The sequence below is a fragment of the Microplitis demolitor genome, chromosome 1, assembly GCF_026212275.2.
Source record: "Microplitis demolitor isolate Queensland-Clemson2020A chromosome 1, iyMicDemo2.1a, whole genome shotgun sequence".
NCBI classification, from domain to species: domain Eukaryota; kingdom Metazoa; phylum Arthropoda; class Insecta; order Hymenoptera; family Braconidae; genus Microplitis; species Microplitis demolitor.
Window position 1 is genome coordinate 2,321,834 of NC_068545.1, and position 15,225 is coordinate 2,337,058.

The 15,225-nt window shown below is 31.7% G+C and overlaps 1 protein-coding gene across 10 annotated transcripts in view; it reads right to left on the minus strand.

Annotated features, from left to right (window-relative positions):
- The window catches only part of LOC103568640 (glutamate-gated chloride channel), a 32,702-nt gene extending 17,574 nt beyond the window's left edge, over nt 1-15,128 (minus strand). For 3 of the 10 annotated variants that reach the window (XM_008545589.3, XM_053742765.1, XM_008545584.3), the window contains exons 1-3: nt 11,545-11,711; nt 6,167-6,234; nt 2,964-3,076 (exon numbers count right to left, since the gene is read on the minus strand). In XM_008545589.3, coding sequence (XP_008543811.1) covers nt 2,964-3,076; nt 6,167-6,234; nt 11,545-11,559 — 196 coding nt within the window. In that variant the 5' untranslated portion in view covers nt 11,560-11,711. Of the gene's footprint in view, nt 1-332; nt 401-2,963; nt 3,077-6,166; nt 6,235-11,544; nt 11,712-12,430; nt 13,140-13,918; nt 14,054-14,119; nt 14,209-14,694; nt 14,829-14,940 lie in introns of those variants that run through there. The other 7 variants (XM_053742792.1, XM_008545598.3, XM_008545614.3 and 4 more) reach the window with 6 other exon arrangements.
- Between the last annotated feature and the right edge of the window lie 97 nt (nt 15,129-15,225).

Below are 15,225 nucleotides of genomic sequence, written 5' to 3' on the forward strand. Positions count from 1 at the left end.
ATGCTCGAGGGTCGTACGAATAGCGTTAATTTGTTGACAAAACTTATGTATATTTAAGTCAAAATAAAATTATATTATATAAATATAATAACAATAATAAAAAATTTATAATAATAATAATATTCGCAGCATGCGATAACGAGACTAACCTACTTGCGCTCTTCTACATTTGGCAGGGATTTTAATTAAAATTAGAGGCATAGAGAGACGATTTAAATTAACCGCGATAACTTAATTTTTTTTTTCAATACAATTTTTGACTTAAGTGCTCGGCATCAGATTTGTGCGAGCACTGGCTTTGTTTTTTTTTTTTTTTTTTAATATATACTTACCATCTTGATGTCACTAATTGTCGCAATGCTTCTTACAAACAGGTTTACCCGGACAATGGCCGGCCCATCTAAGGGCAAAAACAATACAGCCCCTTTTTAATCAGTTAAATTTATAATGCTAGTCATCAATTGGCTATTTTATTTTATTTAATTCAAATTTGAAAAAAAATTTAACTAGTTCGTCTCTAAATAAAAATTAATCATTACCTTAGACTTTAATATTGAAATTAAGGAACTAAAATAAAATAAGAAATGAATAATGTTATTTATATTTATAAAATATTTCAAGTCACAGATGCGGAATTCGTAAAATATTTTTACCGGGTCTAATATATTTATTGCTGAGCTACTGATTAATTTATTAAATGGTAAAATTTATCATCGCCCCTCACTCAATTTATTATACAAAAGTTTTGATGTACACGTAAATAATTTATCGGATGAAAAAGCCTCTTCAGAGGAGCTTTAATTCATAAAATCAATAAATTTATCAGGAGAAAAAAAAATTATTTAAAAGACGATAATCAGAATAATACATCATGTTCTGGATAAAACGTCAGATGTTAAGTAAAATTTAATAGTCACATCCATAAAATAGTAAACTGAGTTAAACTGTTGGTGTGATTAGTGTCACGAGTTTAAACGCAGTTGGAAATGACTTAATTGACAATTAAATTCCAATCACCCAGCAAAACAGTTCCAAGTAGCAACGCCGATTAAACTAAACTTGTAAAACAAAAAAAACTTTATCAAAACTTGACGAATTTTTCACTTGTCTCAATAGTATAAAACGAAAAACAAGAACAAGGATGCTAATCATAATCACAATAGTAATAATAGAAGACAAGACAAACAAATAAAAGAGCCAATTATAAAACTGTCGCGTTAGACAACTGAAACTAAATTACCCGAACAATTTATTCAGAGTTTAAAATAATAAATTGTTTTCGCCGAAATAATTGAGTAAAAAAAATAAAAAAACAGGGGCAACAAATCTAGGATATCGTTTCTCACAAACGAGCACTCTGACGTTATTTCACACTGTCCTGGTGGATGTTTACACAGAAGCAGGTTTATTTGTATGTTATATTTGCTCATAATTTGCAAGGGAAATACATGGCATGACGTGGCACGAACAATATCCTCGAAATCTCCAGCTACTGGTACTCAGCTCCTGGTTACCGCGACGCGGGAGTGCTCGATAAAGGTGAGACACGTTTTTAGTACGAGACTCGCATATCCACACTTGTTTTATCTATCTTTGTTTAGTTTTATTTTTTACTCTTTCATCCTTTTCGTCTTCTTCCACTCCCACTTCCACCTCCTATCACCCTAGCTCACAGTTCCTACACGTTTATACTATTTCATTTTGAACAACACGCGTTTATACCTCAAACTATCCCCATTTGTGCATTTAACTCGAGAAATTTATTATACTGTTCCAGATGTAATAACAGTAATGCTCTCTATCCACCAATTTAAGTTAATTCATGATCAACAATAAAATAAACTTTAAATTATTTTAACAATTTCGTAATGTCAGGAAAATAACATACATTTGTAATAGGGCTGCAGCAATATAGAACACGATATTAATCTAGCCTTTTATTTTTTGCGAAAGTATGCCTCCAGATCGCATCGCGTGATCTAAATCTAAATCTAAAATTATTTTCTCCAACACGGAATAGCAATAACTCATATTTTTATTTTATACTGCCTGTAATGAACGTGTTAGCCACTCTGTGTTAAACATTGATCGTGTAAAAAGCCTCTAAACATTGTCATATTTTTTAAATAAAAAAATTTTTAAATGTTAAATGTTAAATGGTTGTATCACCAGCAAACGCGGCTGATGCATGCGAACAAGACATTTGAGGCTTCATACTCATATACTGTCCATTTTTTATCCCACCCAACGCGAAATATAACAAAAGCGGTAAACGTTGAGGTAATAAATTACATGTCCCACAACATGTATCGGTAAAAAATTTACGTACATCAGTACGTGAGTTAAATAATTGTCCATATTTGGGTAGAAAAATTTCAAGCTAAAATTTTTCGCGGTCGAAAAGTGGCCGAAAAAAACCTAGATGAATACAAGGCTGAAAAATGGCCGATACTTAGGCCTGAAAAAAATTGAAAATATACTGACTCTATTTATTGACCAATTTTCGGTCAATTTATTAAGAATAATAAAATTTCGGCAGATTTTCAGCCAACTTCCGACTTTTTTCAATAAAATTCTATGGCTTCAGTGAGATTTCAGCCAACTTCCGACTTCTTTCAATGAAATTCTACGGCTTCAGTGAGATTTCGGTCAAATTTCGACCTCTTTGAATAATATTCTATGATTTCGGCATAATTCCGGCTAAATATTTTTACCCGGGTAATTATTCAACGATTATTACAATTTAAAATTAAAAAATTTCCTCTTGAATATTAAAAACTCATTGAAATTGATACAATAGGCGCTTTTTGAACACTTTTTAGCCACTGGATTTATTCTTAAATGAATTAATAATAGTAACTAAACACCAGTAAGTGGTTACTCTTACGTCCGACGGTTATTGTGTAGAGGAATTATCATTTTTGTTGGAAATCTAGGAATTATTTGGACAATAATCTATTTACCTGTTCCATTCTCTCCACTCGGTCGAATACGAGCGTCGTATTTTTTCTCCCCGAGAATGTCGTCCAGGACTTCCTTCTCCTTCTCCCGGTAGTTGACCTTTCCCGGTGAGCATCTGCAAAGAAAAAAATATAAAATATAATAAAATCTCTCAACACTGGTGACATTTAGATTCGCAATTAAGGCTGCATATTACTTTTAAATACTCGAGCTCTAAAGCCCCGGGAGTTAAAAATAAAATACTCGATCCAGATCGGAAATTAATTTTCATAGAATAAACTTATTTACATATATATCTATATATAAGTATATGCAATTACCGGTTGAGCATTTACAACGGCTTAATTATATCTGTCGTACAGTCGACGGGCAAGAGATCACGATTCGTGGAGTAAAAGAGAGAGAGAGAGAAAGTCGGCATTAAGTTGAATAAAGCCTGAGCTTTTCAAGAGAGAACCCAAGAGAGCCTCATTCTCAACTTGTTGACGTTGTTATCGGACATCTCTTCTTTCTGTCCTTCTTCTTCTAGGTTTTTACTCTGGTTTTTTCTTATTCTCCTTTGCTGGCTCCATTATATCTAACTGTTTTAATGAGCCTTATGCTACTGCATGCACACCAGTACGTCAAGAGAATCATTAAGTCTTTGTGTTACATTTTCATATCACTACATTACATTAAATATTATTATTATCATCACCATAATATTTTAGAGACCATTCTCCAATTACTAATTTAACAACATATTAAAGAATATCCCGTTAGGTGTCCACTTAAAATGGACTCCATAAATTTAACTTAATTACATAAATAATTTTTAATATATTTTATTGCTAAAAATAAAAAGTTAAAAAAATCCGGCAAGTAATTTGAGGTTTCTTTGTTTGCATAATGTACATTGTTCTATTTTTCTTCTTTCATTTATTATTCTAGTGCGGATGTATGTGCATCACGTTTGATCACCAGCTCGTGAATTTTCTAACAACCGCTGGCACTATCTACATTTAAGATGACGATGCATTTTTCAACAAACATCTTGATACTTTTTCAAGGATATTCCTATGTTTGTTATTCAAGTCTTTGGTATTGTTTCAAAATATATATATATATACCGACATTAGACTTAACAGAAAAATTAAGAAGCCGCTGAAAATTTTTTCACGTTTAATGTTTCTTACTTTCTTTTTTTTTTTTCTTAAATGGTGCCACGGCTAAAAAATATCACTGTTTAATTATCTTATCAGAATACCGTCTGATTTTTTTAGCGTATCAATACCATGTATAAAAAATCATTTATAATAGGATTGAAGTATCATTTGAGGCCGCTGCTCCATTTTTGAACATTAAACACTTTATTTTAATTTAATTTAATTTAATTTAATGTTCTATGATTATTTTTTTTGCAATAGATGCCTAGAATTTTTGATGTTAATAAATATAATATTTTCTATGACGTCATTACGTCAAAACCTCGTGAAATTTGAACAAGTAATAATTCATCATATGATATTTCTTTATGTAATATTTTAGCTTTGATATGATGACAGATATTTAGACATGAATCCTCTTTTGAAAACTAAAAAAAAATTTCGCCTCCAAAGCCATCAGCAGCAGAACGAAAGCTCAATAAGAACTAGGCGGAATAATATAAATGTCAAGGGAAGAAACGGTAGGAATCTAGTCAATAGACTTAGTTTGTAATATATATATTTAAATCCCAAGATAAATTTGAATTACAATTCGCTTGGAGACTTATCTTAATTCATATGGGGTTTCTCAAGCCCCAAGAAAGCCTCAATGGAATTAGTAAAGGTTATAAGTAAATAAATATCACCAGAATATATGAATTATTTATTGGCTGTAAAAATAACCGGATGTCGTAAAAATTTATTCTCTAATAAATTTATAATGGCAAGGAAAATGTCGTATAAAAACTCTGTACATCGTATCACATCACTTTTATTTATTATTAATATCCTATTAAATTTGGTATTCATGCTTTAGTATTTTTTCATAAAGCCTTTGATAATAATGAATGTACGGGCAGTATAGTAGATGAAAAAAAATTAGATGCCAGTAATGATCGATTGTCTGGGAGAAAAAAAAATTGAAATGGAAATAAAAAAGGTGTATGACTCCGCTTAAAAATAAAAAAGAAACATACTATAAAGCTTAATCGAGAACGGTGATAACAGATGATATTCAACGAAAATGTTTAAACTGGTCTGATGCCTCAGGCAAATTTTAAATGAGAAACCGTGGCAGTCAGCTTTGGATTTATATACATATATATATATATATATATATATATATATATATATATATAGAGAGAGAGAGAGAGAGAGAGAGGGAAAGTATATAACATAAGTAAGAGACAGGTAGAACGTAAAGGAACAAGACTAGAAGAAAGTGAGAAGACTGAGCTTGTAGAGGACTATTCAAACTCTCCCTTTACTTGGTATGGACTCGGAAAGAGTGAAGGAGTTTATATATTAAGGCTTGATTCAACTCTCTTCAAATCCATGAATAAATTTTAAGACTTGATAACTTTTTTCACACGTCCTGATTATCGAAACTTGAGAAATAAATTAAAAATAAATAAACTGACGTGAAAGTGACTAAAAAATAAGATAAATAATAAATAATAAATATATATGTGACATCATGAACGAGAACTGCATAGAAAAAAGGATTTTTTGTCCTCAATTCATAATGCAAAATATTTTTTGCGCTGAAAAATCCTTTTTTTCTGTGTGTACGTGCGAGTAGTTGTGTAACTCATCAGTCATTATTTAAATATGAAAATCTTTGGGCTAAGCTTGTATATTGTCACCATCTCCACTTGACAAGGCTTAAAACCAGGTAAATCCCGTGTTTTATTTTTTCAGTAATCTAAACTACCAGGCGGGAAGAAAAACAGCACGAATGCTTTAAAAATAACATCCTCGATCAACAAGTGTCGCGAGTTAATTTTTAATTTACTTTATCCAGTAAACGACTGCGAAAAAATATATATCACGCGTCGTTTTCTCATTTCCAGAGACATTTATTTTATCTCTTCGCGGGTCTCTGCTCTCTGAACGAAACCGCGGTAAATAACTCGAGACAGTTTCATCTTGTATGTACCAGGACAATAAAATTAAATGGAGTAAAAAAATTAAAAAAATTTTTTTATATATAAATATATTTATATTTTGAGTAATCTTACCTTGACGGATGCACCAGGAATATCAGTAATACTACCAGAGGTAGCACTCCAGGCCACATTGCGGCGGCCTGTAAAATAAACATAATTATATTCATGAATACTGAGGTTTAAAAATATATACTGTCGTTGCAAAATGCCAAATACCCACAAAGTGAGTATCCCACTGTGGCCAATTGACAATATACATATACATATATATACGAATAATATTACAGCTAATTATATATACAAACACAAATTCTCTATCTCATTTACCACACCGCTAACAAAATAATTTAATCCATAGAGATTAAATAAGGCTTGGCATTGCACAGTACATATATACATATATATATATTGTACTCAACTCCGCCTAATGAAATCAGTAAGATTATTAATAAATTAATTTAATGTCTATATCAACGTAAACACTGATTGAATCAACATATACATGTATACATATACATATGATTATATTGTTGTGTATAACTCCCTTGTCTTGTTAAAATCTCATCTCATCGAAATCATATATATATCTATGTATATCATCGTTCACAGTAGATAACCGCCAACCACATTTTTTAGAAAATTACTTTTTTTACATTTCCTGTTAAAAATCAAAGTAATTCATATTATTGATACTTGTTTTATTTTATTTTTTCAGATTTTCAAGTTATTGAAGCTGTAGCAACCGCCGAATTCCAGCAAAAAAGGTAAGAACTCGGGTCAAAAAATCTTAAATTTGAGTTTTTTGACTTGAACAGATACTCAGTACGTCAAGTTGACAGAAACAAGTCAAAATAAAACGTATTTTTGATTTGTCTTTGGCTAACGACGCCTTTAGCATCCATTTATGTCAAAAAATTCAAATTTGAATTATTTTTTGACCCGAGAAGAAACTGATACTTCCAAATATTAAATTAAAAAATATCTGCATATTCAAATATTTTATTTATAAGTTTGAAAAATGACTTTTATTGTTTTTCAGCTCCTGTATAATTTACAAAAATGGAGTTAGAGAATTTTCTATGAGAATGAGGATATATATTATTGTAAAAACAATCAGCCGGTGGTTTTAATCAACGAGTAAGAAATATATTTGCTTTGCTTGGAAACAATTTTGTACAGATGGAATAGATCAAGTATATCGATTTCCAATGGTTCAACATATTAAGCTCGGCAGACTCTTGAGTGAGTATAAGAGAGAAAGATGATAACAAACAGTGGCGTTAACGTTGTATACATACGTATGAATATGCAAGAGAAATTTAACGAGACAAAAAGTGTATACATAAAAAATATATGACACAGAGACACATAAACGAGTTTGTGAGAAAAAAAGGCCAGCCTGCTTAAACAGTTATCCCCTATCTCGCCTAATTTTAATTTCTGATATAAAGCGAAGCAATAAAAAATATATACGGAAAATCTCTTGCTGACTAATAACCCCTTTGATTGATTAATCGTTTGCTGGCAGGATAAAGCAATATATTATTATTAAATAAAAAAATCACGGAGATAAATTGATTTCGTTTTCAAGCTCAAGCTCAACTCTGGAGAGTCACGCAGGGACAGGATGTTGCTAATCTAATTTTCATATACCGACAGCTACTACTACTGCTGCAGCCCGTGTTCTATTCACATGGACATATTAATCAGCGTGTATAAGAGTGTAGACGTCTAGGTCCGAGGGATTTACTAGATAGTTCATACTACACCTAGTGCATGGTCTTGCTAGTGGTTGTAGTAGTGGGTGGGATGTTACAAAAGAAAACCGACGTAAAGTATAAGCATGAGAAGGATGAGGACTACAACTACAACTACAACTACGTCGACGACGATGACGACGACGGTCGACGGAATATAGTCAGGTGGCGCTATAACGATCTTTCCTGGACTAGTCGCGCGCGCGCGCTCGTGTGCGTAAAATCAATACAATCCCAAAGAGCAACTTAAGATAAGTAATTCATGGCAATAAATCGTGATTAAATGCCACTGATAAAATTTCGATCTAATACATGTACAGCTGGGGTGTTTGTACAGAGTGTGTAAAGGTATTATATTTTTATTTTTAATCTCATCCCTCGTAAATCATCAATTTATCTTTTATCTTTGTGTTACAATGATCTACGGTAAAGATCTATTGTGCTTTTAATTTATTTTTATGAGTTTGCTATTTCACAATAAATATTTATTATTGTTATTATGAGTGATGAAGATAGGAAGCGTTGATCGTTTGGTAAATCAGAGGGTAGTAACACCCCTCAATGTCACAATTACTTAGTTTCGTCGGATATTTAAACTCATACTCTTCTTCCGTCAACCATGGAAAAAATTTGCTTTATTATCAAATAATTATATATTTAAATATATATCGTCCCTTTTCTGAGTAAACCTCGTAACTGCAAAATTATAATTTTTTCAGAAATCAGTTAAATCTATTCTGTTACACTTGTTAATGAACAAATTAAAATTCAAGTTTTTTAAACACTTTGCTATAATTGGAGAATGTTTTTTCATTCATAATTTTAATTATAAAAAAGAATTACGAGGTTTACCCAGAGAAGGAACGATATATCATTTTTTTATTGTTATCATTGACAAATTTAATTTTGTTTAGTGGTCATTTCATCACTGAAAGAGCGATGACATGAAATAAATTTAAAAGTGTCTTAAGTGTGGATCCACGAGATTTATATCTAAGGTTCCAATCTCCAGGGACTAGTCCGCGGGTGGGTTTAAATAACTTGGCTTTCAGGGGCATGCAGCTTTTATTTTAAATTCGTGAGAGTACAGACTATAATTTATATATAAGATAAATTTCCCGCGTTCATCTTCCGCTCTTGTTGTTCAGCTTAACAACTTTTTTTTTTTATTAACTTGCTCTTATTTTTTTCGCCATTATTTTTTTACTCGAGATATATGGATAAGGTGGATAAGTATGTATATATATATGTGTGTGTATGTATGTATGTATGTGTATATAGTACATAAGATTTTAAGCTACCTGCTGAAAATCTCGGTCACGCCCGTGCACGCGATACGAGCATCTCAGTTATAAAACTTGTTATTGGACGTCAGTGAGCTACGGATGCTAGATCGATTTTTTTTTTTTTATATATAACCACTTCTAGACGTCAATTTAACGTTATCCGGCATCATACTTGCGTTAGTGTAAAAATTAATAATAAAAAGTTGTATATACTTTTTAATGTCCATTTAATAATAGAGTAATTTATGTTAAAAATAGCTCATAAATTAAAACAATTTCATTGGATAATTAATTGTACACGATGGGAAACTTTTTTTTACTTTGCTATTTTTTATGAATAAATTTTTATTTCTGCGCAATCACGGTATAATTACTGCTATTACTGTATTTTAATAATTGAGTATTTTTTTTTTTTTTTTTTTTTTGTAATTAGTGAATTGTAGGAAAAGTAATTTAATTAAATTTAAATATGTGAAAAAAATATTTATAATTTTTGTAATCCGATAGCCGCGGAGTTTATATTTATTCCCAACAAAAAAAAGTTTAAACTTTTGACATGAAATTAAAAATGTATTTATAACTTTCTCAGACAAGCTAAAAATAGTTATCAGTAGTATAAAAATATATCAATGGAAGTAATAAAAAAATAAGAATACTGACCAACTGAGCGTTAATAATAATTCACATTTAATTAATACAGAAAAGTTTCATGACTAAAAAGTAAATAGAGTCGAAAAAAGAGGATAAAAAACGGTCTTTATTAACAATAAAATTTCTCATAAACTTTAATATCGTAAAAAGTAATTACGGAGAAAAGGAAAGGAAGAAGGAAGGGAAGAGTAAAAAAAGTAGTGAGAAAAATATGTATTTGATAGAGCTTACAGCTCACACCTCACATCTGGTATTTTGTTCATCTGGAGTGTGACTCTCGGTTCGGCAACTCGACAGCATTTCATCATCGAAAAAGGGAAAGAGAGAGAAAGAAGGGAGAATGAGAGTCTGAGACTGTAAGTTTTGCTCGAGTAAGCACAAACCCTCGTAGCAAGTGCGCCGGATATCCGATTGATTGGGGATATATACGAAAATCGTGCCTCGTTTCCCGACAAATTGCCAACTCTTAACCGTGACAAGGCCAACGAAACGTTTACATTTTTCATATTTTTATTACTCTTATTATTATTATTATTACTATTTTTATTATTATTACAGATCGATTGGACGTGACGAAAATTTTTTCGTTAACCTACTCAGGGACAATTGCACACGTGGAAGAACTTTATTCAAAGGGTTACAGTAATAATGATAATTATTAAGGGTATTCTCAGACAGTACCCTCCACTTTTTTAAAATATCCAATAACTTTAAACTGCCATAATCGTATTAAAGTTTAATCGACAAAAGGACAATGTAGAAGTAATTTCACCCAAGTATAGAATTTTTTGAAAATTACTTGCAGTTATTAATTGGAAGTTAATCAAAATTTCTGAAAAATCTTCATCGCAATTTTATAATTCAAATTTTTTCGACTAAAATTTATTCAAAAAATTTCGTTTAACTCCCATTTGATGTCAACTTTGAGTAATTTTTTCGTTTAACTCCCAATTGATGTCAACTTTAAGTAATTTTTTCGTTTAACTCCCAATTGATGTCAACTCTAAGTAATTTTTTTAAAATTCTATATCTCGAAATTATGTACTTCTGGGTTATCCTTTTTTAAATTAAAGCTTCAAATTTTTAAAAATTAATTAATTAAATTTTAATACGGTCATGACAGTTGTCATTTAAAATTTTTAAAAAGTGGGGACACTGTCTAAGTATGGCCTTAATATTTCATTTCAAAATGAACTGCAAACGTATATAATAACAAATAATTAAATAATATGATTGAGTAATTGGTAATTAGATTCTTCATTAACACCCATCTTGAGTGAATGAATAATGATTTGAATAATTAAAGTCTCCTGAATAATTGAATTCGCATGTTTAAGTTATTGAAATTCTTCTTGTACGTCAAGATCTACTTTAAAATTTATAATACTTAAATTATTTAATTCATCCAGGTGACAAAGATACCGAGAAGTATGAAGAGGAAGAGGAAGAGAAAGAGAAGAGGAACAAAATAAATATAAACCGAAAGAGCGAGAAAGAGGAGATAAAATATTAAAGGCTATAGTTGCTGATTACCAAAACACAACTTGAATCATCAGGTGTCCTCATTAATCAAACTTATACTATATAACTAGTTAATTAATTTGTACCTATTGGAATTTATCAATGGATATCATATTGAAATATACACTTACTCACAATGCTCCAGTGATATTATAATCCTATTTAAAACTAAATTGATTTTAATTTTAATATTAGAGACCATTGCTAATTAATAAATTAATTATTTAATCATTACCTTGAAGAATTTCATTTCAAAATTCAAAAAAAGGGCCAACTCTTATCCCACAGCAGATGTCAATTGTAATGACGAGTCGCGGATATCAAGAACTTGTCTGAGATTGAATTCAGCAAGTAAAGCAAAGGAGTGGAGACCAACAAAGACCAACAGGACTACAGTGAAACGAGTAAACGTATCGTCAAGCGACGTCGGACGACTGATAGGGTGTAACCTATGTAAGTGATACTGTCACGCTTTGCTCGACCCGTCTATGATATCACATAAGTCTGTATTTATATAGTTGTATAGAATATTGAATCAAGTGGATCAGATTACCAGCTCGTCATTACACACAATTTACACCGGTGACAAGTAATAACACTTTTACGTCTCTGTAATTTGAAGCTGCGAGACAGCTTGACATATTGTATGTTAGTTGAGACAAGAATCTGTGCAACATCAGGCAAGTGGTAAAGTGCAGTTGATATTAACTAATCAAAGGTGCTGCTCCAAGTACAAAAATTTATTAACAAATCAAAGCAAATTATCTGGATAAATGGTATTTGATTTATTTGACTTTGCGAACGGTGAATTGTGCGAGTGGGTGTAAAACATCTTTTGTATAGGTGGTTACTCCACCCTGGGTTGACTCCCAACATCCCGACCGACTCCTTCGAAACTCAACCGTCTCGTTTCTACCCGGTTATAACTGTGATGATGATCTGGCTAATTATCTCTGCTCATTATAATCAAACCGACACACATACGAGTGATTTAATAAGCCGAAAAAATAAAATACCTTAATAAGACCAGCGATAGCGCGACTTTGTATACATTTTGGTAAATAAATAAGGAAAAATGAGGAGTGAAATAAATAAATTGGTAAGGTAATGACGAGACTCACCTGGAGATAATGAAAATCCTAGGCAATCACGGCGGAACGGCGTGGCGATGGTGACATGGCGCCCTCCGATATTACTCGCTTGGTCAGTTAGCAAACGTCCTATCTCGGGGGATTCGTATCCTGGACTGGCGTTGTCGAGAGCTCGAAAGCAATTCACACTGACTACCTGGTTGCTGGTTACACTATTGATCTCTCGGCCCAGAGACACCCAGTGTAGGATTTACGCAGACGCTCAGTGCTGCCGCGTCGCTTTAGCAACGTGACGTCATAGACCACCCTTCTCCAGCTTGTTAAATCCTATACCGTGCCGGTTCGGTTGTGCTCTCCTCGTCCAGAGGACTTTCCTCTCTTTCCTCATATCACCAGCACCTCCATCACCTCCGCTGGCACCTCCGGCCCCACCACAAACTTCAATCACGTCACTTACTCTGGTGCCTTCAATGCTTCTGCTGATGCCTGCCTCTGCCTCTGCCTCTACCTCTACCTCTGACTTTAGCTCTACCTCTAGCTACGCTGTTGCTACTGCTACCACTGCTACAACTTCTCTCTACCTGCTCCACACTAATGCTATTTAATCATCGATGCTTACCTTATTTACACGCCCTCGGCCCTACTCCACCACTCGGAAGTCAGGGGTTGCGATGGACCATCTAATCGGTAACTATACACAATTGATTATTGTTTGCACACTCGCTAAATCTCCGAGGGCCTACAACATAATATCCTTACTTATTAAATATAATTTAATACAACATAAAATATATATCATATATATAGAGAGAGAAGGAGGCAAATGGGGTACCCCCGAAAATGTTTAAAAAAGAAAGAAGTTTTATAGAATGTTTTCAAAAAATTTTTTTGAAAATCCCATTTTGCCCGCGAAAAATGAAAATCCTCTCCCCTCCCCTGTATATAATATGGAAAAAAAACCCGACAATTGGTGTTACTAGAAATTACACATCTGCAGATGGTGAAAGAAATGTACATCCGCATACGCGTTTATTTAAATTCTTTTTAAATGAGTATTTAAAATCCTTTGAGTAAAACTTGTAATTTAAAGTTTAGTTTATGTGTGTTCTCATTGAATTTAATGAGTATGCGCTCGACGATTTATTTAACTTTTTTTAAACAACTCAGATAAATAAACAGCTTGCGCATACACTCTCTACAATGCGTACGTAACACCAGCTCTCATTAGAAAACTTTTCATTGCTTTTATTTTTTATTTTTTTTTTTACCCGCGTTTTCTCACAGTTAGAAAATAAAAAATATAATAATGAAAAAATATGACACAAAAATCAAGTGTATGCCGGGTAAAAATTTAGAGGCCCACTTAAGTTATTTTAAACCAAGCAAGAGATTAAATGCAGATGAAGGGCTAGAAAATAATTATATTATTACTCACTATTGTGACATTCCCATTAGTATTGTTAATTAAAAACTGATTAATTACTAACTTAAATTTAAAGAAATTAATTAATTCAATACCTCGCTGATCAGAAACTGAATTGTAGTGATGAAAATCTCTTAAGAGATTTTGGAACGTATCCGTGAGCCAGAATTGACGATGTATGAGACCCGGGTTTCAACGATTTTCGTTAAGGTAACCTGAGATGCGACAAACTGTTTATAATTTTTTAAATAATTGCACTGGATCATAGATCTAGAATAATCTGTCAGTCTACGAACATCCAAAACCCTGGATCTATCTTTCTCTGAGAAGAGAAAACTTTTATCAAAATAATGATATCGTCATCCTAATTAGCGAATTGTCCAACTCGATTTCAGATCCTCTATTTGTTCCAAAAAAAATATATAAGTAATTTAAAAATTTATTTTTCATCTAAAAATCAATTCCATATCAAGTATATAATATTTTTGTCTAGGTTACCCAAATCAGAATCACTTACTAAAAAATACAAAGTTAGACATTTTGCTAATTAGAACGTCGATATGTACTCATTAATTAAAAAATACGACAAATAGCTTTTGTAAACATATATAGTTTCATTGATGTAAGTAATTGTTTTGCTAGCGAGAGAATCCGTATATCTAAATTGGCTACTTAGTTATTTATCAGGTATTATCTGTAGAGCTCCATGACTACTGATTCCAGACAATTGATCCTACTGACAATGTCATAAATTAATTAAATACTATGACACAAGTAATTAAAATTCACACTTATAAATATAAAAAGTTAAATTATGTAAATTAGTTGATTGAAATCTGTAGGATAGTTTTAAATAAATTAATATACATACTTTTAAAAGAATATACTTCAATGACATACAACCGCCATTTTGACGATCCAATGAGGAAACTGTGCAGCTAAATCGGCTATACAGCGTATCATTACGTTTTAAAATCCTGGTTTAAATTTTTACTGCTGGTATATCTACATATCAATGTATATACTAGTAATATTAATTTAAATCCGGATAAAAATAAACCATTTTGAAAATCTGACCCTAAGATTACAGCCAGTATAGCGATACATATATACTTACTCTGACAATATTTTTCTCTCCATACACCAGCTCATATTATTTCGAGAATATACCACAGTTTAAATTGAATTTTCCCTATTAATTCAATAATAATAGCCATAAAAATAAAAAATAATTATTTAGAGCTCAACAGCTGACGCACTTCGGATCTATCGATATTTTAACGACGTCAACCTGGTAATTTAAAATTATTTTTTTATGAAGTAGGAAACCTACTACCCGATAACTCATATATTTGTATATATATTCACTAAATATAGATATAAAAATACATGGTCATCAGAT